This window comes from Bos indicus, chromosome 14 (genome assembly GCF_029378745.1).
Source record: "Bos indicus isolate NIAB-ARS_2022 breed Sahiwal x Tharparkar chromosome 14, NIAB-ARS_B.indTharparkar_mat_pri_1.0, whole genome shotgun sequence".
In the NCBI taxonomy this organism is placed as follows: Eukaryota; Metazoa; Chordata; class Mammalia; order Artiodactyla; family Bovidae; genus Bos; species Bos indicus.
Genome location: NC_091773.1, coordinates 35952404 through 35975936, shown reverse-complemented (window position 1 = coordinate 35975936; position 23533 = coordinate 35952404). Strand labels below are relative to the sequence as shown.

General features: G+C 39.1%; 1 protein-coding gene across 1 annotated transcript in view; it reads left to right on the top strand.

Moving 5' to 3' along the window:
- TRPA1 (transient receptor potential cation channel subfamily A member 1) overlaps nucleotides 1–23293 on the top strand; it is a 55550-nt gene extending 32257 nt beyond the window's left edge. The window contains exons 11-27 of the mRNA XM_070802680.1: nucleotides 83–252; nucleotides 339–503; nucleotides 2937–3051; nucleotides 4303–4469; nucleotides 7258–7351; nucleotides 9271–9330; nucleotides 9857–9955; nucleotides 11642–11712; nucleotides 12292–12454; nucleotides 13591–13680; nucleotides 15434–15603; nucleotides 16158–16287; nucleotides 16937–17119; nucleotides 19008–19076; nucleotides 19415–19528; nucleotides 21491–21591; nucleotides 22423–23293. Coding sequence (XP_070658781.1) covers nucleotides 83–252; nucleotides 339–503; nucleotides 2937–3051; nucleotides 4303–4469; nucleotides 7258–7351; nucleotides 9271–9330; nucleotides 9857–9955; nucleotides 11642–11712; nucleotides 12292–12454; nucleotides 13591–13680; nucleotides 15434–15603; nucleotides 16158–16287; nucleotides 16937–17119; nucleotides 19008–19076; nucleotides 19415–19528; nucleotides 21491–21591; nucleotides 22423–22627 — 2166 coding nt within the window. The 3' untranslated portion in view covers nucleotides 22628–23293. The remainder of the gene's footprint in view (nucleotides 1–82; nucleotides 253–338; nucleotides 504–2936; nucleotides 3052–4302; nucleotides 4470–7257; nucleotides 7352–9270; nucleotides 9331–9856; nucleotides 9956–11641; nucleotides 11713–12291; nucleotides 12455–13590; nucleotides 13681–15433; nucleotides 15604–16157; nucleotides 16288–16936; nucleotides 17120–19007; nucleotides 19077–19414; nucleotides 19529–21490; nucleotides 21592–22422) is intronic.
- The last annotated feature ends 240 nt before the right edge of the window (nucleotides 23294–23533 follow it).

The following is a 23533-nucleotide window of genomic DNA, read 5'->3' as shown; positions in this document are numbered from 1 at the left end:
ACATACTATCCTATAAAATAGGTTGAAAAACTCTGTTAGCATCATCACGGAGTTATATTCAGAATATCCATCTTTCCCATAGATGCAACATATAAAAGAGCTGGTGATGGACGAGGACAATGATGGGTGCACCCCTCTGCACTATGCATGTCGACAGGGGGTCCCTGTCTCTGTAAACAACCTCCTCAACTTTAATGTGTCCATTCATTCCAAAAGCAAAGATAAGAAATCACCCCTGCATTTTGCAGCCAGGTAAGGGTCACTTTAAGCGACATACAAGCATGTCCTCTTTCTGTTAAATATTTGCTTTGAAAATATCAAACTTTTTTTCTTTCAAGTTATGGGCGTATCAATACCTGTCAGAGGCTCCTGCAAGACATAAGTGACACGAGGCTTTTGAATGAAGGTGACCTGCACGGAATGACTCCTCTCCACCTGGCTGCAAAGAATGGGCATGATAAAGTTGTTCAGCTACTTCTGAAAAAGGGCGCATTATTTCTCAGGTGAGGATATAAGATTGCAATATTTACATCTTCTTTGTAACTGGCTAGACATTGTCAGGCTTTTTTTATATTTTATTTTTGATTATAATATCTCCCTTTCAATCACACTAAGTACTTTTACCCATTTCACTTAATCCTCAAAACATAACATGCTTTATTAAATATTGAAAGGGAAGTCAGTATTATTTCCAACTGAAAACACTGAGGTTCATAGAGCTGAAGGCCTTGTTCAGAGTCACAGAATAAGTGGCTTTGTGTAATTTCCAGAATCTTTGAGATATCCCTTCTCCTATATACCTTCATCATGCTATCAGCTGTTTTGGCAGATACAAGGCAGTGTGTTTTTACAGACACACACACACATGCTATACAAATCAAAGACTCTACATCTCATTCAGTATGATGACTGATGGACATGAAGAACTTCCTTTAAGCTGCAACATGAGACATAAAAATTTCCTGAATTTCACTACAAAAGAAATCTAACACATGAAACAAAACCAAGTTAAAATGTGCTGTGCTTAGTTGCTCAGTTATGTCTGACTCCTTGTGACCCCATGGGCTGTAGACCGCCAGGCTCCTCTGTCCATGGGGATTCTCCAGGCAAGAGTACTGGAGTGGGTTGCCATGCCCTCCTCCAGGGGATCATCCCAACTCAGGGATTGAACCCAGGTCTCTTGCATTGCAGGTGGACTCTTTACTGTCTGAGCCACTGGAAGCCCAAGTTAAAATAATTAAGTACAATAAAAAGTGGCATCATTAAATGACATCTTTGTAAAAATAAAAGGAAAACCCAGAAGTGTTTCATAGATGTATGATGGGCTAATTTCTAATTGCACCAACATGGTAGCAGAGAGTTTATTAGGCTAATGTTAAAAAACACATCTCTTTATCAGAGTACCAACCCCAGCACAGCAATGATGCAGCCGTGAAATGAATGTTCTGCTTAGCTCCTTCCTGCTTCCAAATGAACACCAGGCAACAGACTTGCAAAGGGGACCCTAGGTGAACCCAGAAGACAAGAGCTCTTGCATAACTATGTCATAACTGTAATAGCGAGGTGTCTCTTGCACCTAATACGGTTACTCACTGGCCCTGAAATTAAATTGTATCAGTATCTCACACATTTTTTTCTATGTCTAATTTGGAAAAAAGGCAAGTGTTCACTGTATTCATATCTTGAATTTCTGAGAGAAAAGACAGACATTTTCCTAAAGGATCAAGTAAGAATTTTTGAGAGTATGAGAGGAACAATCTCTTTAGACCTGAACTTTTAGAAAAAAAAAGTGGCAATAAGCTAAGCATCTTCTATCCATGTTTTGTATAATGATATTATTATTATAATGATCATCATTATTATTATTAGCCATGAATGGTAACCACAAGGACTAATAACACCATCATGGAAAATTTTTGATACAATATTCAGTGAAAGAATAAAGCAATATTGAAAATAGTGTGTATAAGTACATTACAGCCTTAAAGAAAATATGTATGACACAGACATGCTAACTCCAGTTTCACTCACCCGAAGTGTTTGATAATGTGTTTATAGACTTTATTTATTTTCTTTTATAATTTTATTGAGATTATAATTGACACTGTGTAAGCTTAAGGGGTAAAACACATGTATCATGAAAGGGTTACCACAGTAAGTTCAGCGAACACCCTTAATCTCATACAGATACCAAAAAATGGAAAAAGAAAAAAAAAAGAAAAAAATTTTTCTTTGTGATCAGAACTCTTAGGGTTTACTCTGTTAATGTTCATTTATAACATACAGCAGTTTTAATTATATTTATTCATGTCATACACCACATCCCTAGTATTTATCTTATAACTGAGAGTTTGCAACTTTTACCCATGGATTGCAGCCCACCAGGCTCTACTGTCCATGGAAATCTCCAGGCAAGAATACTGGAGTGTGTAGCCATTACCTTCTCCAAAGGATCTTTCCGACCCAGGGATCGAACCTGGGTCTCCTGAATTGCAGGCGGATTCTTAATCATCTGAGCCACCAGGGAGGCCCTCATCCAATTAAGCTTGAAATTAACTCATGTTTAATTAACCAGGCAATACATATTTGGGCTTCCCAGGTGGCTCAGATGCTAAAGAATCCACCTGCCAATGCAGGAGATGTGGGTTTGATCCTTGAGTTGGGAAGATCCCCTGGAAAAGGAAATGGCAATTCACTCCAGTATTCTTGCCTGAAAAATCCCGTGGACAGAAGAGCCTGGTGGGCTCCAGTCCATGGGGTTGCAGAGTCTGACACAACTTAGCAACACAATAACAACAATACATAATTACTTGCTAGAACTCAAATATCTCAGGTATGGTTTGTTTTCTCTGATCATCAGACCCACTTTCAATTGGGAGGTGTCCTTCCCCTTTTCATCTGTAAGGTAAATGCACACGTTTTCTCTTCTTTAACAGTGACCACAATGGCTGGACTGCTTTGCATCATGCTTCCTTGGGCGGGTATACTCAGACCATGAAGGTTATTCTTGACACTAACTTGAAATGCACAGATCGGCTAGATGAAGAAGGGGTATGTACTGTGTTCCTCATACCTACCCCAAATCTTGGCATAGAGGAACCTTCCAACATTGCCAGAAACCTTCTTTTCTCTTCTTGGGTTCCTATATTGGGAACCTATATTGGGTTCCTCACTAACAGTCTGCATAATAAGGGATAGTTAGGGAGTCTGGAATGGACATGTATACTTGGAGTACAGCTGATGAACAGCTGTACTTTTATTTTGGAGTACAGCTGATGAACAATGTTGTGATGGCTTCAATTGGAGAGCAAAGGGACTCAGCCATACATATCCATGTATTCATTCTCTCCCAAACTCCCCTGCCATCCAGGCTGTCACATAACACTGAGCAGAGTTTCCTGGTAGGTCCTTGTTAGGTCCTTGTTAGTTATCCATTTTAAAGATAGCAGTGTGTACATGTCCATCCCAGACTCCCTAACTATCCCTTATTATGCAGACTGTTAGTGAGGAAAGAGTCAAAGGGGAACAGAATAAGGAGACAGCCCCAAGGGGTGGATGTATGTTGAGGACAGCTGGTGAGTCTCTCAGAGGCCTGTTACAGGCCCACGTGAATTGATGATAAAATTTTCACCCAAGGGAAATGAAGAGAACAGGGGTAAGTTTTCCCTAAAACTAAGCATATTTGATTTGAAAGACTGTCCTTCAGTCCACTATAATGTCCTTCATTCTTTTTTGGAGAATGAGTATTGAAATGCACGTTCTTTCACGAAATGACAGAGCCTAGAGGACTATCATTGCTTTTTAAAATGCCTTTTTGTGGCAAAACTAGAGACTGGCAACCTTTTATCAACCTGTGATTTTTTAAAAATTTACTTTATTTTTGGCTGTGCTAGACCTTTGAAAGAGCATGGATTTTTCCCTCTAGCTGCGGCAAGCGGGGGCTACTCTGCAGTTGTGGTGCACAGGTTTCTTCTCCTTGTGGTGGCTTCTCTTGTGGAGCACAGGCTCTAGGTGCGTGGTTTCCGTAGTGGTGGCACAGGCTCAGCAGTTGTGATGCAGGAGCTTTGTTGCTCCACGGCACGTAGGATTTTCCCCTATCAGGCATCAAACCCAGGTCTCCTGCATTGGCAGGTAGATTCCTTACCGCTGAGCCACTGGGGGAGCCCCAAATTTTAACTCTTTGCATTAAATAGTTTTGTTAATAATATCTTAAGCAATTCAACAGTGAAACAAAGCTGTAAAATAGCCAAAGGATGAGTAGCCTTTGTCACTGGATTGTCCGGGTTCTGTTTTCTCTGAAAGAACACCGCGCTTCACTTTGCGGCGAGGGAGGGCCATGCCAAAGCCGTCTCCCTGCTCCTGAGCTACGATGCTGATGTGGTCCTGAACAAGCAGCAGGCCTCCTTCCTGCACGTTGCAATCCACAATAAGAGAAAGGAGGTGGTCCTCACGACCATCAGGAGCAAAAGGTACGCTGCCGTCCTGCCCTCAAGTATCTAGTGTCCTCCGGCACTGGGGATAATCCGAGAGGAAGAAGGAGGAGAAAAAGAATCAAAGTTTCAGCTGTCGATCACCATTTTTATTTATTTTTCCTTTTTTTTTATTGAGGTTTAGTTGATGTGCAATATATTATGTAAGTTCCAGGTGTATAACACAGTGATTCACAATTTTTAAAGGTTATATTCCATTTATAGTTTTCTAAAATATTGCCTATAATCCATGTTGTACATTATATCCTTGTGGCTTATTTGTTGGATACATAGTAGTTTGTACCTCCAATCCCCTACTCTTATTTTGTTCTTCCCCTCTTCCTTCTCCCTCCTGGTAACCACTGGTTTATTCTCTATATCCACGAGTCTCTCTTTTTTAAAATATTCACTAATTTGTTTTATTTTTAGTTCACATATAAGTGATACCATAAAGCATTTGTCTTTCTGACTTATTTCTCTTACCATAATACCCTCCCAAGTCCATATGTGTTGTTATAAATGGCAACATTTCATTCTTTCTTACAGCTGAGTAATATTCCATTACATCTATCTATCTATATGTATATACACACACACACACACACATATATATACCACATCTTTATCCATTCATCTGTTGATGGACACAGGTTGCTTCCATACCTTGGCAACTGTAAATAATGCTGCTTTGAACACTGTGGTACATGTATATTTTTGAGTTAGTGTTTTTATTTTTCCTTAGGATTATATATCCTGTATACCTATAAACCCAGGAGTGGACTTACTTCATCATATGGTAGTTCTAGTTTTAGCTTTCTGAAGCACCCCCATAGTGACTGTACCAATTAACATTCCTACCAACAATGTATGAGGGTTCCCTCTTCTCCACATCCTCGCCACCATTTGTTATATGTGTTCTTGTTGACAATAGCCATTCTGACAGGTATGAGGTGATATTTCACTGTAGTTTGAATTTGCATTTCTCTGATGATTAGCAGCATCTTTCCATGTGCCCGGTGGCTATCTATTTGTCTTCTTTGGGAAAATGTCTATAGAGGTCTTCTGTCCATTTTTTAAAATCAGGTTGTTTGTTTTTTGATGTTGAATTATATGAGCTGCATCATATCATTTGAAAATCTTTTCTTCCATGCAGTAGGTTGTCTTTTTGTCAATGATGTCCTTTGCTGTGAAAACACTTTTAAGTTTCATTAGGTCCTATTTATTTTTGCTTTTATTTCCCTTGCCTTAGAGACAGATGCAAAAGTCAACATTTTAAAATGTCAGTTGTTTCCCTAAAGTTTTTAATGAACTCTTTGAGTGACCACAGACACCCAAAGAGTTGCTTAAACTCTCTGGTCTTCAGTTTCCATTTCTAAGTGATGGGAGCACAGACCCACTTCACAGCACTCTTGTGAGGCTCCCAGGGGTCAGGTGTCTGTAGTCTGTGGCACCATGGTCTTCTCAGGCTAACTCTGCCCTGACTCACCTGAACTTGCCTGAAGCTCTCCTGCCCAATGGAAACCCCCAAACTGGATGTTGGTGAAAATATTCTCCAAGGTAAATCCCTATTGTTACCAGTGCCAGGAAATGAAATTTCCTTTAGCCCATGATATTGTGTGGCTGTGGGTTTTTTTAAACTGTACTCTAAGGAGTTTTAATGATGAAGTTGGAGGGTAGTTTGTCCCATGTCTCAAACATAATCTGTTCTATGTATTAGTCATCACAGATCGATTCTCACCAAGGCCCAGTGTCCCCCAGTAGTGGACTCAGAGATGAGCAATCTCATATTCATAGCAGACCAAGCCTGTGTTTTGGAGCATGGGAAGTCTCCAGGTCCCCTGGCCCATTTCCTTAGAAGCACTCATCAGTGCAACCTGGAGTTTTCTATTGATGGTACAGATATCCTAGATGGACTTTACTGATAGGGTTAACAGAAAATATGTCTGGGTAGCTTTTAGAACTAGCCTCCTATTACAAAGATAGGATCTTGGAGATAAATGGGCTCTTTTTTACTTCCTGTTATAGATTTCTTTCATTCTTGGTATCATAAACATCTCCTTATCCTGTCCAACCAGATGGCAGTAAAGAAAGATGCAAATCTGTGATGTTCTCACAGAGCCCGTGCTTATTAATGTACTTAATACATGTTGTTCTTATTTAGTTGTGCAGTCATGTCCTGCTCTTTTGCAACCCAATGAACTGTAGCCCACCAGGCTCCTCTGTCCACGTGATTTCCCAGGCAACAATACTGGAATGGATTGCCATTCCCTTCTCCAGGGGATCTTCCCAACACAGGGACCGAACCCACTGTCTCCCGCTTGGCAGGCAGATTCTTTACCACTGAGCCCCTGGGAAGCCCTGACACATGTTACTTTGTAGTTTAATTCAATACATGATGTGTGCCTGGGTTAAAGGTAAAGTGTCATGCTCCCAGTACTATGTTGCTGTTGTATGTTTGTGAATGTGGGTATCTCCATACAGCATGACCAGCTTTGAAAGTAATGCCCCTTCATGACTTCAGGGGGAAATCAAGGTCAAAACCTACCTTCTTGAAAAGGCATTTAGATAAAGAGTCAGAACAGTGATTATAACAGCCATCCTTGAATTTGCACACATTTCTAATTTCCATGAATGAACAAGGACTCTATTGGATTGATTTCAGTTCACATATTGATTCCATTGGAACCAATCAGTTTCTCCTAAACATAATAATCTCGAATTTCAACTGGTAGTTCTGTTGTTGCACACAACAGAAAGTTTAAGAATTGTGTTTATTATTTTTTTACAGATGGGGAGAATGTTTCAAGGTTTTTAATCATTGTTCTCCTACCAATAGATGTCCCGTTATAGAACTGGTAGAATACCTCCCTGAATGCATGAAAGTAAGTTCTAAAAACAAAAATCCTTTGGGTATATGCTTGGCATGTAATAAAATGTGAAGATTTATTGTTGTAATTACAACCTAAACATAGTAATTTCCATCTTTAAAGTTAAGCGTCTAGTTTTATATAGGCTACAAGGGAATCTAGCCAACAAATTTGAGAAGGACCTACTTGGATTAAAAAATCCTGTTAGTGGTTACGTGCAATGTAGGAAAATATGTTAAACATATTTTTTTTATTCAAACAATCCAAGTCTAGAGCAGAGAGCACTAGTGGAGGTTGCCAGCTGAATAAAGCCTCTAGATGTGGGGGTTTGGGGGCATGCATGTGATTGTTTCAAATTTGCATCTATTAGTTGCAAACATGATTTCAGATTTTGTCACTCAGTAATTCCAGTTGTTTGGATCTGTCCTAATGAATAATCAGATGTACAGAAAGATTTATATGCAATGATGCTTCCTGCAGCATTATGAATAGTAAAAAGTTATAAATATTCACATATGGAAAACATAGAAATTATTCCAAAATGCTAATAGGAATTACAGTTGTGATTATGATTTGGTTTTTCTTTTCTTCTTCATGTTACTATATATTTTCTAGTTCATTTTCTATAATGACTTGGTATTATTTTCATATTATGAATTTTTTTTTTAACTAGGGGGAATTAAAAGTCTTTTAGTTTAGCCTCACATCACATATTTGTATAATAAACACAATCCTTCCCCCATGACCCTCCCCTTCCTCTGGTAGCCCAGCCTTCAGTTTGCCTACGCTGGTTATTACAAAGCTTTCAAACTGTAATAGCCAGGCCTGTGTCTGGTTCTTCCTTGCACAGCACAATTGACTGGACTTGTCTTTCTTTTTCATGATGTCTGTTATGACTCCTAGTACTGCTGCTGGGTCAAGATCAACAGAGACTGCCTCAACATTTTTAAGTTGCCTTGGTGCTTGAGACCAGCCAGGACAGGCATGCCCTCCCAGTGGGGCTTGAGTTCCTGTGTCTCCCCTTCAGGGTGCTGTCTAACCCTCTACTGTTGTGTCCTGCAGGTGGGGTCGACCAGATGTCCCAGGAACTCTAAGGGACCCATTAATGGGGTTACCTGGGGCTTTGTGTCCACATCTGGTTTCAGGAGGGCAGACTGACTGGGCAGAATTTCTTTCTCAGGATCATGATTTGGGGCCACCAGAAAGGTCCAAGCACACAGATTTGGGGTTACTCAAATTGTTTATGTAGTAGACAGGAACCCCCACAAAATATCTGTCCCTACACTTCCCAGGGGAGGATCTAACGCTTAACTCTTAAGTGATTTCTCCCTTAACTGAGCATCTCGAGGGCGTCCAACTGTTTGTCATTATAATATCCGTGGCCTAACATCCTGTCCACACCACTTTGGATGTGAACTTTGTCAGTGTTGCTCAGTAAGCCAGGTACAGAAGCAAACATAATATTCCAGGATCAGGTACAGGATCAGATACAGAAGAAGCAACCTAGACTGTGGGAAGAACTCAGGACTCAGCTGGAAGGTCTCGGTTAGAGACAATTAAGTTATCACTAGAAAATGCTAAGCAAAGGAATCCTCAATCATCCACATATTTTCTAGGAACCCAGAAAGACATCAAGTTTTAGGCAAAGCAAATGGAATATTTCTTACCTAAAATTTAGTAAATGCAATTTCATTCTCAGGTGCGTATTTTTCTATATCACTTGGTGTTGCTGAGGCATGCAGTGGTACGTGTTAATTCTTCATGTTTTAGACTTTTTTCCTGAATGACTTAGATCATAGTGTACAAGACGTTGAGGTACAAGAAGCAAAGGAAGGGGAAGGTAATATCGTGGGTATTATTTTAGAAATGGGACCAAATTCCGTCTTGGATCTAGTCTCCTGCCCAATAGCTTTGCCAGTCTTTTTCTCTCAAAGGTACTTTTAGATTTTTGCGTGATGCCCTCCACAGAAGACAAGTCCTCCCAAGACTACCATGTAAGTTTATTTTATCATAATAACTTGAAATGCATTTTAACTCTTTAAGGAATAGTAAAAATAATGTTACTAGAACTCCAGAATCTCAAAAGATGGTAATTGTCTTCATTTCTCATATTATTATATTATCTACTTATGAGATAATTTTTCCCTTGGATCTTCAGTTTTCTCTCATGATTTAATTGTTTCTAACAGTTTTATTTAGCCTTATTATTTATATCTTTATATTTTCTTGTGTAATATTGCCTGAAGAATGAAATTCTAAAAGAGCTAAGTGGTCTTTCTAGAAGGCATTTTTCCCCACAACTAGAGAGTTATTAGAAAGGAATCAAATACCCTGTTGGCACATTTATTTTTTGAAATTAATACAGAATAGCTTATTTATTTTTCTTCAGGTTAAATGGCTCAACTTTATTTGAATCACTTAATTTTCAGCAGAATGATAGGGTTGCATATTTAATGTGTTAAGAAGGACTTTGGGGGCCTATGCTAGACTGCAATTTTTAAAAATTGTTATCTTCTACAGATCGAGTATAATTTCACATATCTTCAGTGTCCATTAGAATTCACCAAAAAAGGAACACCTGTACCGGACATCGTATATGAGCCTCTTTTAACTCTCAATGTAAGTCCACTATTTTCCTTATTCAGGTAGTTTCTACATGAATTCTGTGATGTTTTGGTATGATAGTTCCAGGAAGGAGTCTGGAGAGAATTCCAGATTTATGGTTTGATCTCTGTGTATGCCATGCAGCCTAACTCTTTATTTGTTAGTAAAGAAAGCAATCATACAAAATGATTTGTAATTTGGTGCCCTTAAAGTTCCACACTGTTGATCACCTTAGTCCTAATGGTCATGCTAGACCTGCCCAACCCAGAATCCAATAAACCATAAACAACACAGGCTGACCATCAGCATCTGCTCCTACCTCCATCCACTTCAATGCAGACATACTTATATGAGTTTCCAACAGTATAAAAACCCCAGGAAAATGCAGGGGGTGACAGTTTACAGTCATTGATTCCAAATTCAGCTAACCACTGGCCTCCAGGGTAAACGCAAACCTCTCAGCAGCTCTTATATCCTTCTGGAAGAGGGAACCCAATCTGAAAGCAGGCACTAATCACACAGTTTGGACCCAAATTTCCCAAGAGACTGGATCCAAACCAGTTCTTATTCCAAAGAGTGCTTTTACATTTCTTGTAAGTGAGGTCATGAAAGCCATGCAGACAATCTGCTTCAGGATAAACCAGGAGTTTCAAACTCAAATAACTGCAGAGGAAAACAGGTATCAGATGAGTGGGTTTCTGGTCTAAAAGGACAGCAGCTACTAGTTTCAACAGATTTTAGCCACGTGGAGCAGCAGACTTGTGGTGTAAATATTGGCAACACAAAAGCTTGTGTGCATGTGAAAGAAAACATTTGAAGGCTGGATGGCAAATGGTGGTGTAGGATCCAGATTTGTTCTCCCTAATATAGTAACTGAGCCACATGTGACTGCTTAAATGAAAATTAATGAAAATTAAAATCAAGTTAAAAATTCATTACTTCATTTGCAGTAGCCATGTTTCAAGCCCTCAGAAGCCTATGTGGTTTGTAGTTCTTTTGCTCAACAGCATAGATATAGAAATTTTCATCACTGCAGAAAGTTCCATTGGACAGCACTGTTCTAGATCAATTAAGAACTTTCATTTACCTTAAATGAGTTCATTTCCCTACGTGGAAGGCTTTGATACAGACCATGGTACCAGCCATCACCTAATGTGAAATCTAAAAGGCTGGCTGATGGGAATTCCTGGCTGTCCAGTGGTTAAGACTCCCCCTTCCAAGGCAGGGAGGTGCCGGTTCACCGGTCCAATCCCTGGTCGGGGAGCTAAGATCCCACATGCCTCATGGCCAAAAAAAGCAAAACATAAAAAATAAACAATATTGTAACAAATTCAATTAAGATTTCAAAAATTGTCCACATCAGAAAAAACAATCTTTAAAAGGCTTACTGAGGACTTGGAGTGTGAAGGAAGAAGAGACATGTGGATTTTATGCCTGTAAGACTGGTGATGACAACTGACTTTCACATCTGTTCTATGCAAATAATTTTAGCATCTGTATAAAATGATTCTCTCTAGCTTGTGTTTTTTTTTAAAGAAATATATTCTTGATATAATTTTTGATTTTTCAAAGTTTCTAAAATAAGGAAGTGTTGTTTTGATAAAATCAAAATAAAGTTATAAAGCCAGCAAACAAAAAGCTGAGTTTATACTCAAGAGTTTAATGTGATTGTATTTTTATTGATCTTTCCTTATTTCTCAGGCAATGGTGCAACATAACCGCATAGAGCTTCTCAACCACCCTGTGTGTAAAGAATACTTACTTATGAAATGGTGGGTATTAAGTAGTGTTTCTTTTGAATGTTGCTCTCATTAAATTTATTTAAAATCTTACAAAACAAAAAATAAACTGACCCAGTAATATTTGATTATAAAAAAATCTTCTAAATAATTTTAATGGTATCTGAATACTTTATTACTTTTAATGTTTTATACTTTAAAAAGAAATATGTCAAAGGCAAATTTTGGTATTAAAATGTTGATATTAATTTATCTTTGGCATTAAATGAAATATTTGGGGGGATCATTATATAAAACACAAAGGAGCATTCCTGGGCTCTGCAGTTTGGCAGACAATGAAGTAACAAGAGTATTCCTGGGAAGAGCATTCAACTTGGAGTCAGAGCTAAAGTTCCTTCCATTAATTGGTGAGAGGTTTAAAGTAAGTCATAATTTCCTAGGAAGTCATGATTCCTTTTCTGGAAATGAAAAAGGTGAATTCCAAAATCTTTCAAGTTCAATGAACTTATCAAATACATTTCCAAAAGAGACTATAACTCCTGTTTCTGCAGGTATCTTAACTGAATATTTGTGGTTGAAACTACTCAGTTGTGGTTTGCTTATGTTTTGTAGGTTGGCTTATGGGTTTAGAGCCCATGTTTTGAACCTAGGATCTTACTGTCTTGGTCTGTTTCCCATGACCTTTCTTGTTGTCAGTATCAGACCAGGTATGGCTTTCAACTCAACTGGAATCATCAATGAAACTAGTGACCATTCAGAAATTTTAGACACCAAGGTATCTTCAATTGGTTTTTATATTCCAACTTTTTAAAACAAGAGATTTTCAGAACTGTGGGCATTTTTTCTTTAGAAAACACTTTAACCTCATAATAAATCTGAACTATCAAGACTTTGTTTAATACAAAGAGCTTATAGAATTCATATATGTAGCAACTTCTAAAACCCTTTGTAGAATGAGAGGGAATATAAATAAATAGATCAATAAATGAGCTTATCAACTAACAAAAGGAATTGACATGTATGAGAGCCAGTGTACCTCACATGTATAAGGTGACATGTACCTGGCTTAGATGGGTGCTGAAGTATAAAAATTTAAAATAGGATATACAAGGAAGAGGGCTTCCCTGGTAGCTCAGCTGATAAAGAATCTGCCTGCAATGCAGGAGACCCTGGTTAGATTTCTGGGTCAGGACAATCCCCTGGAGAAGGGATAGGCTACCCACCTCAGTATTCAAGGACTTCCCTGGAGGATCAGATGGTAAAGAATCTGCCTTCAATGCGGGAGACCTGGGTTTGATCCCTGGGTTGGGAAGATCCCCTGGAGGAAGGCATGGCAACCCACTCCAGTATTCTGGCTTGGAGAATCCCCATGGACAGAGGAGCCTGGCAGGGTACAGTCCATGGGGTCGCAAAGAGTCGGACATGACTGAACAACTAAGCATATACAAGGAAGCAGATTTCTAGCTGCCAAGGATACTGGGGAGGGGGAAATGATGTTTAGCAGGGACAGTATTTCCATTTGGAGATAATGAAACAGGCATGGAACTAGGTAATAGCTGTATAACATTGCGAATGTACTTCATGCCACAGAATTGTATGTTTTAAAAGGTAACTCTATATGTAAAATGTAACATTTTTGAAATGTAAATTTTATGTTATATGTATTTTACCACAGTTAAAGAATATTATATAGATCCTTTAGAATTCAATTGGCAACCTCTATTAATAAAGACATTATGAAATGACTGTGTTGTCTTTATATTGGCATCACAGGAGTTTTCTGTTTAAAGCAAAAATGGACAGTACCTAGAAATAAAAGCAGATAAAAACAAATGTTTAATAGTGAAAATGATGAAGAAAAGTGTTGTTTTCTTTGATATCCTTTATAACTGTTTATCTTTTTTGTTTCAGAATTCCTTTGCTATAAATTTCTGTATGATTTTAGTTTTGCTATCAAGTATATTAGGTTACTGCAAAGAAGTGGCCCAAATTTTCCAACAGGTACATGATATGTTTTATATCTTTACAGTAGCAAATATTTTAATATGCAAAATATAGATTAATTGCTAAACAATTATTGAAACAATTTATGTCAGAATAAAATCACATAGCTGGATGAATGTATAAATCAGAAATACCAAGTATAAACTCTTAAAAATGTAGAAATTACATGATTTCAGATAAGGCTCCTGCATTGGATGGTGCCTATTTGATTTATCTGAAGCAAGTGGTTCCAGTTTTATTAGTATGTATGTGTCTACCCAGCTTCGATGAACTTTTGGAAGACTTTTCTGTTTTCTCTGAGATATATTTCATATTTTGCTAACACACAGATTTTTTCAATTTGATAATTTTAAGTGTCACTGTTTACAGAGATAATTTAGGTGTAACTGTTTATTTGGCTTAAGACTCCATTTCAAATGGATCTTTGAATTCCTTTCCTAATAGGAATGCTTTACTTTATTAGATAAAATTTCAAGTTACAATGAAATTGGGGAACGTTTCTATTGCATAATTTTTACAGGTGTCTCAGTGGTAAAGAATCCGCCTGCCAATCCAGGAGACTCAGGTTTGATCCCTGGGTAGGGAAGATCCCCTGGAGAAGGAAATGGCAACCCACTCCAGTATCCTTACCTGAGAAATCCCATGGACAGAGGAGCCTGACCTGCTACAGTCTGTGGAGTCACAAAGAGTCAGACATGACTTAGCAACTAGACAACAATGACAACAATGTCTTTTTAAATAGGTGAACACACATTCAGATCAGACCCAAGGTTTATATAAATTATGTGTAGGTCTTTGATGCAGTTGATAAATGGCATCAATCATTTATCTCTCAGGGTAGAGGCTTTAAGTCTCTCATTATTCATTTTTTGGTATAATTTTGTGTTTTTTATAAGTCATATAGCTTTTATACAATGCCTCATTTTCTGAAAGAATTTACTATATTACATGATATAAGCACAAGGATATTTGCATTAAAGAATGTTAGTAGTAATAACAGTGCTTTGCATTTGTCTGATATTATACATCACAAGTACACACACACACACACACACATTTCCACTAAATTGTCACAACTCTGAGAGTTAAGACTGTGTTGTTCCACTGTTCCTTAAATGATTTAGGGCATATTATTTAATATCTCTTATCATTATTTTTATTTTTTAAAGATGAGAATTACAAATGATAGTTTATATTGAACTGTAAAGTTGTATGATTTTTTTATTAGTTTTGGTCTCCACAGTTCCTTATTGATATGTAAATTATCTACCCTATAGGAAATCTGATGCTCAAAACATGAAATATTTAAGAATAGATGACACCAAATCATTATGGTAATTAAGTCTTAGCACCCCAAACCTCCTTAGAAGCAGCTTTAGTTCATTTTCCTGAGAAATCCATGTGCATGTCCTTATATAGACAGAAAGGAATTACTAAAACAACTTGCACCCCACAGGAGTTTCCTTAAGATGCAGTGAACTTTATGAGTAAAGCCTCAAAACTTATAGAATTGCTTAGGCTCCCAAAATGCCAGGTCAGCAGGAGAGGCTGGGGCACCTCTAATACTGATCTGTACCCAAGACTCTGAGTTAAGTCCAGGATGGCAAGAGCTGGTGGCCCCTTGGTCATAAACTTCTCACCAGCTGTAATGCTGGAAAAATGTTGTTACTGGTTACATATATATAACCATCCATAAGTTGCCAGGTCTCAGGCTCTACGTGTGGTAATTCTTTATTCTTTGCAACCCCAGAAAAGGAATTACTTTTTGGATAAGGACAACGCAGCCGAATGGATCATCTACACAACCAGCATCATATTTGTGTCACCCTTGTTCATCAGGATACCAGCATATGTGCAGTGGCAGTGTGGAGCAGTTGCTATTTTCCTCTATTGGATGAACTTCTTACTGTATCTTCAGAGGTAAAACCAGCTTGAATGACTTCTACATCCTTTGTTGTTTTAGTTGTGTAGTCACTAAATCACGTCCGACTCTTTGCAACCCCATGACCTGTAGCCCGCCAGGCTCCTCTGTCCACAGGAATTCCCAGGCAAGAATACTGAGTGGGTTGTCATTTCCTTCCCCAGGGCATCTTCCCGACTCAGGGATAAAACCCATGTCTCTTGCGTCTCCTGCATTAGCAGGCGAATTCTTTACCACTTCACCACCTGGGAAGCCCGTAAGCAATTGGTAGCATTGATACTGGGAAGCTGTGAATAATTTTCAGTGGCCAAGTGGTAAAACAATTCAAGATAAACGTTAGGAAGAAGTGAAAACAAAAGAAACAGAGCAGTTTGACAGTTTGAAAATAAAAGGCTTGACTCTTCACAAGTTCTCGTGTCCCTGTGTGAAAGTAGATGGCCTCAATGATCTCATCTATGAACCTTAGTACCTGGTGCCTCATTAACTATTGACACTGAATGAAATTCAGTTTCAGCACAAAAGTGAATAAATGTAATTTTCAAAACGTCCCTAGATTTGAAAAGTGTGGAATTTTTATCGTGATGTTGGAGGTGATCATGAAAACTCTGTTGAAATCGACAATTGTGTTTGTCTTCCTTCTCGTGGCTTTTGGACTCTGCTTTTATGTGCTCCTGAATATCCAGGTGAGGTATTTGCATGAGTCGTTGATTTTGTTGCTGTGAATACTGGGAATACATATTTATACTTAAATCTTAATGGTGTACAAAATTCATAATAACCTCACAATATTTGAATATTTTTTATCTGATATAATAGCATTCACATGGTTTTTATCACAGGGAAAAGTAAATGACTTTTTCCATTGTCAGGAAGTTTATGTGTAGTGCATGATGATTTGTTACATGTGCAGAAAAGATCTTTCTGATGACTTTTGTTGTTGCTGTTGTTGTTTAGTCACATCCGACTCTTTCGTGACAATATCAACTGTAGCCCACCAGGCTCTTCTGTCTATGGGATTTCCCAGGCAAGATTACTGGGGTGGGCTGCCATTTCCTCCTCCAGGGGATCTTCCCAACCCAGGGAATGAAGCTGTGTCTCCTGCTTGGCAGGCAGATTCTTTACCACTGAGCCACCAAGGAAGCCCTTTTGATGACTTTACCACCAGTTTGTTAGTATTAATAGTTCTTATTACTGTATTTCAGTAGCATATTCTTATGACTATTTTTTTAAAAAGTATTTTAAATGTGATTTCTATCATTTTACTCTCTAGGGAACATTTTTTTTCATTATATACAATTTGAATTTCATTTTCCCCTTACTATCTTTTCCCAGGATGCTTTCAGCTCTCCATTCCTTTCTATAATCCAGACCTTCAGCATGATGCTAGGAGACATCAATTATCACGATGCCTTCCTAGAGCCATATTTGAAGAATGAACTGGAGTATCCACTTCTCTCCTTTGTACACCTTATCATATTCACCATGTTCGTCCCAATTGTCCTCATGAATTTACTTGTAAGTAATTTATCCTATTGTTTGCTGTCAGTAGATCACTTGGGACATTTAAGAATGATAATGCTTCGTAGCCTCTTTTGTCTCCTTTCACGAAGGGAGAAGAGGAACTGCTATAAAATTCATTCATTCAACATTCATTAGTACCTGGGGCGAGCCAGGCAGTGTGAGGTTAGGAGATGCTAAGATGCATCTATTTGGCAAATATTTACCAAGAATCTACCAAAATGCCAGACACTGATCCTGGCCCAACAGCGGTGAACAAAACAGACCAATACCCAGCCCTGACATGACTATAAACTTGTCATGAAGATGAGTAGTAAACAAATAAATATGTAGCCTGACATCACCCCTAAATGCCATGAAGAAGTACAAAGTATCGACAGAGTAATAAGGTAATGATGAATGGTGAGTGCTGCTTTGCAGTTGGGCTGAGGGTCAGAGGTTAGGCAGAGACCTTCATGGAGTGGAAGATTAAGACCTCATCTCTGCCCTAGAATTTCTCATTGACCCTCTAGAGATTCAAGCGGGGAAGAGTTGCTCATGCAGAGGGCGTCGGCAGCATTCAGCTGCCACGTCTGAGCCAGTCAGAGCCTGGATGACCTCAGCAGACACAGGTGTTCTCTTCCACAGAGAGTGTGCTCCAGCCACAGGCATCTTGGTTGATGCAAACAGAAATACATCCCAATTCAGGGTCCATGGGGAGCCTTCACTGGCAAAATTGTTACTGAATGTGTGACTGTCCATAGAAATAAATATTTATAGATAAATTAAATGGACAAGCACACATTCAGTACATTTTGTCTGAATCTGACTATACAGCAGAGACTGTGCTAGGCTGTGTTGATGGAAAAAAATAAATAATAATACAGACTACTCAATGTTTTGATTCATGCTGTTGTTGAGTCACTAGGTCATGTCTGACTCTTGCAGTCCCATGGACTGTTCTAAGCACTGGGCATACAGTGGTATCCTGGGCAGACAGAGTCCTTCTCTCATGGAGTTCACTTGACTCTGAGCTCCTTGAGAGCACGGACTGGTTTTTTCTCTCTGGCTACCACCTGTAGAAGGCTGATTTGGCATAGACAGGTACGAAGTTCCTAACAAGTGATGAGAGAGTGAGTGAATGTAGCTGATTTAATTCAGGTTTAGTAGAACTGAGCTGACAGCTTACCTCACTTAATTCTACCTAGCCTTGGATTTCTAGAGGGAGATTTTATCAGAGCCTCACCTACCTTTAAAGTGTACCTTTTTGTCCCCAAATATATGGAAGATATAAATTCCTTCCATTCCCTCAGTTTAATGTTTTAGCTTTTCCATGATGTCAGGTCACTCTTGTTTCCCTCAAGTGCTCAACTCCTGGAGTTTGCAACCATTTTGCATGGCTACACCAATCCCAGGCTTCCCTTGTGGCTCAGCTGGTAAAGAACCCGCCTGCAATGTGGGAGACCTGGGTTTCTATCCCTGGGTTGGGAAGATCCCCCAGAGAAGGGAAAGGCTACCCACTCCAGTATTCTGGCCTGGAGAATTCCATGGACTATATGTAGTCCATGGGGTCTCAAAGAGTCAGACACGGCTGAGCGACTTTCACTTCACCCCTGTCTTGTCCAAAAGTAAAATATTTTCATTTTAAGTTACGATGAAGTGCAGGTTAATCTGTGTGCCCTCACTTTTCATGAGAACACGTATGACTACTGGACCCACTGATGTGACCACCACTGTTGCAAAGGTCTACAGGCTTTTGCAGGCTTCTGTACGGCATGTAAGCACAGTGTCTTAAGGCCCTGCTAGTAAATTTCAAGCCCACTCTGACTGTAGTCAAAGGGACAACACACAGACTTTTAGATGAGTCATTAAACCAATAGTGATTCGCTGCCCTGTTGTCCTTCAGATTGGTTTGGCAGTTGGTGACATTGCTGAGGTCCAGAAACATGCACTGTTGAAGAGAATTGCCATGCAGGTAAGTGTTCTATTCCATCATGACTTACTGAACTCACTAATGACTTCCCAATTATTCATGGATAAACAGTGCTGATTTCTGAGAACACCGTTATTTAATACAGGCATTGTCTGAGCCCTGAGAGGCACCCCACCCTGCCGGTTCTTTGTGTCAGTGGAGCATTCCTGCTCTGGTCTGAGAGTCAGTAATCATAAAAAAGATTTCCCCCAACAACCTCAGCAGAGAAACTGGGTAATTGCCTGAGCCTCTTTCTATGTTGGCATTTGGCCAGCCAGGTAGTTAGAGGTTGGACCAAGAACGTCAGTGATTCTTGTCAATAAATCCCAAACGTACTTTAGGTGGAACTTCACACCAGCTTGGAGAAGAAGCTGCCGCTCTGGTTCCTACACAAAGTTGATCAGAAATCCATCATCGTGTATCCCAACAGACCCAGATACAGCAGAGGGATATTAGTAAGTACATGTGACAAATACTGTCATCAATCACATGATATTGACATTCATTCTTTGTGTTATCCCTAAGGGTGCCTGTTTATGGGCAAAGTTCCCGTCTTCCAAGTGGCTCATCCATAGCCTCCGTGTTAAATACGTACCACATCCCCCCAGTGAGAGCAGAGGGTGGGTGGACCAGTGTAGGTATACTTCATTTCTTCTTCCTAGTCACATGTGACTCACATATGTGTGCAGATATGTGTGTACATATATAGAATACATGTGTATATATACACAGCTACTTACACACACAGGGAGAGTGTGCTATTGCTATTGCTAAGTCACTTCAGTCGTGTCCGACTCTGTGTGACCCCATAGACGGCAGCCCACCAGGCTCCCCTGTCCCTGGGATTCTCCAGGCAAGAACACTGGAGTGGGTTGCCATTTCCTTCTCCAGTGCATGAAAGTGATAAGTGAAAGGGAAGTCACTCAGTCGTGTCCGACCCTCAGTGACCCCATGGACTGCAGCCTTCCAGGCTCCTCCATCCATGGGATTTTCCAGGCAAGAGTACTGGAGTGGGGTGCCATTGCCTTCTCCACAGGGAGAGTGTACATTACAGAAAATATACAAAGTATCAAAGACTGGACAAGGCTATTGCATTATAATGGAAAAGGAACTTATACTAACAGTCAGAAGTACTGGATTCTAATTCTTTCTGAGTTCTTCATAGGTTGAGTTTCCATTATGTAGTTATAAATGATAAGGTCAATCTCAGCATGGGCTTAGGCTTTATTCTGCACTACATTATTTTTGTTTGATTTCTCTCATAAATGTGGTTGCCATCACCACTGAAACACAGAAAGCTCAGCAGCTAATTCTCTGGCCTGGAGCTCATTGAGTTCCAGGCTCCTGTAGCCAACAGTCTATATGACATCTTCTCTGGTGTATCTCCAAGGTACCTCAAATACTGCTGTTCAGAACAAACTCATGCAAAGCACACGTACAATCTCTACTCCTCTTGTTTCACCTCCTCCCAACATCCCCTACAGGCAGAGGGTGAAACCATCCCATCTTTTCCCAGACCTTCATGTTTCACTGGATGTCAGCACCAGTCATTTGCCTGTGAGAGATGTCGTCCATCTCCTTTCCCTTTCTCACCTTCACAACCCAATTGATCCCACATTTGGTCCACCTGACTTCCCATGTGGCCTGTGCAAGTGGCCATCTTCTCTTTCCTGGATGGCTACAATTACCTCATTCCTGGTCCTTTCACACCTGCCCTTGACCCTTTGCGGTGCACTGATGGTTTAAAAGACATTAAAAAGCTAACACAATATTGTAAAGCAATTATCCTCCAATTAAAAATACATAAATTTAAAAAATATGTATAAAAAGCAAAAAATCCTATGATAAACCATTATGGAAAAGAATAGTTTAAAAATGTGTATGTAAGTATAATCAAATCACTTTGCTGTACAGCAGGAATTAACAACATTGTAAATCAACTACATTTCAAGAAAAATAAATAAGAAAAAAGACACTAAATTAAAAAAAAAAAACCTGTATTTCAGAAATTTCCCCATGTGACATTAAGTTGTGTTGGATAATGGTGCAGAGCAGTTTGAGAGAAATAACAACCAATCATGTGTGGAATTCCGCTATTTGTGTTGGATGTTTTTAATGAGAAAATATAATATGGTTCAGTCACACCTTTTCCTAAACAATCCCCTATTCCAGTTTATTCCACCTTCTATATTAACTATACATCTTATACATCCCTCAGTTACATGTGTGACTTCATTTTATGGCTGTGTATATTTGTCTACTTCTATCAAGAGGCTGTGAGCTCCTTGAGGGCCATGATTGTGTCTCTGAATATTTGTGCTGGCATGCCCAGCTTGTAGCTGACTGATGGCACCTGTTCAGGAACTAGTTCTTGAATGGAGTTCTACCTGAATAACTGTTAATCTCTTATCCCATAGCGTGGTGTATTTCATTATATCTTTTGCCCCCATGAAACAAGACAAGAAATACCAAATGTTGATACATCTTTAGAAACAGAAATAATGAAACAAAAGTACCGGTATGTATTTTTCCTTTTATCTATATTAAAAAAATTTAACACTCTTAATGATGAATAGTAAAAGTCTATATTGTCTAATTGTGTTTATCTATATTGTCATGCTTTAATTGATGATGTGGCTAGTATACTGAGAATTTTGAGACTGTTTCTTTTTAGACCCAACAACTGACTTGCTGCTACTGACAGGTCATTTTGCCCAACAGTATCCTAAACTGCATTCTTCATCAGCTGTCTGAATTCTTACATCAAAACTCTATAAGCTTTGAGGATCCCTGGAGAAACTATGCAGTGTTCAGTGGTGAAGCCTGAGGGCTTCAGGGCTAATTTACCTGCTTTCAAAGACCTATTCAACTGTTTTCTAACTACACGATCCTAGGCAAGGTGTTTAACCTTCCTGTGCAACTAACTGTGTTTTAATCTTTAAAATGGGGATGAAAATTAAACTTCGGAGAACCACTTAAACTTTTAAAATATGTATTCATTAAGAGGATCATGACTACTGAAAGTGAAGTGATAGTCACTCAGTCGAGTCCAACTCTTTTCTACCTTATGGACTGTAGCCTCCCAGGCTCCTCTTCCCATGGGATTTCTGTCCATATTTTTTCCAGGCAAGAATACTGGAGTGGAGTGCATTTTCCTTCTCCAGGGGATCTTCCCAACCCAGGGACTGAACCCAGGTCTCCTGCAGTGCAGGCAGATTCTTAACCATCTGAGCCACCAGGGAAGCTCTTGGTACAGTTAATCTGATCTAGAACCCAGTACGAAGGTTTTCTGTACTCAAGGACTGGAAGGATAATTGAAAATTAACCCATGAAATGTATTTCCTTTCAGGCTGAAGGATCTCAGTTCTCTTCTGGAAAAACAGCATGAGCTTATTAAACTCATCATTCAGAAGATGGAAATCATCTCTGAGACAGAGGATGAAGATTACCACAGTTCTTTTCAAGACAGGTTTAAGAAACAGCAGTTAGAACAAAGGAATAGCAAATGGAATTGTGTATTGAGGGCGGTAAAGGCAAAAACACACAGCCCTTAAGTATTAGTTGTCCAACTGCGCAATGGATTCCTGATGGTCAGATGGGGGGTTATGTGACTTACTGGGTCTACATTCCAATTTGACAAGAGTGAAGAAAAAGCAGAAATATGATTCTGATTTCACTATATGTGAAATCATGGTTCCTGTATTCTATATAAAAGGTAGACTCTCTGTTTCTCTTCATATTTTCTGCCAGTCACTATGTACAGGGATTATCCTTGCTAATAAGTTCAGGTTGGACTTTACCTCGAATTATCTGAGTGGGTAGAAAGCTCATTTACTAGAACACACATTGTAATGATAAGGAGTAATATGTGTAATAACTATTAAGCTAGAATACAAATGTCAATACTGGATCCCTGCTTAATAATTTACAGTAGGGAAATGCATTCGACAATGAAGTATTGAATTAGATCCTACCACTTGGTATTAAAACGCTGTGTTGAAAAACTCTGTGCATGGAACCCTGTGTGCTGTGTTCCCACCAGAATAAATTCCCCACCTTCAGGCTGTTCCTAACACACCTGATGTCACGTTGAGATGAGGCCCCAATTAATAGACCTTCTGTTATACATGAATTTTACTATATGTAGCGTCTGTTATTTCTGTATATTTTGTTTGCTGCTGATGACAATAAATGTAAAATCTATATAGTCACCCCAGGGATTATTGTGTAAGCCTTCTATTATTAATACATTTATTTTTGAGATTTGCAAAAACACCTCCATCATCTATGTCCTTTTTCTTCTGATGTCCAGTACAAAGTGTGATCAACGCCTCATCATTGATCTTTCAAAGTCCTTCTCTTGTTTCATTTTCCTCTTCGCCTCAAGTCTCATGGTACTCCCTGCCCAGGAAACACCCTCTTTAATGAACGTCTTTGACCGGGTATGCATTTTTGTGTTG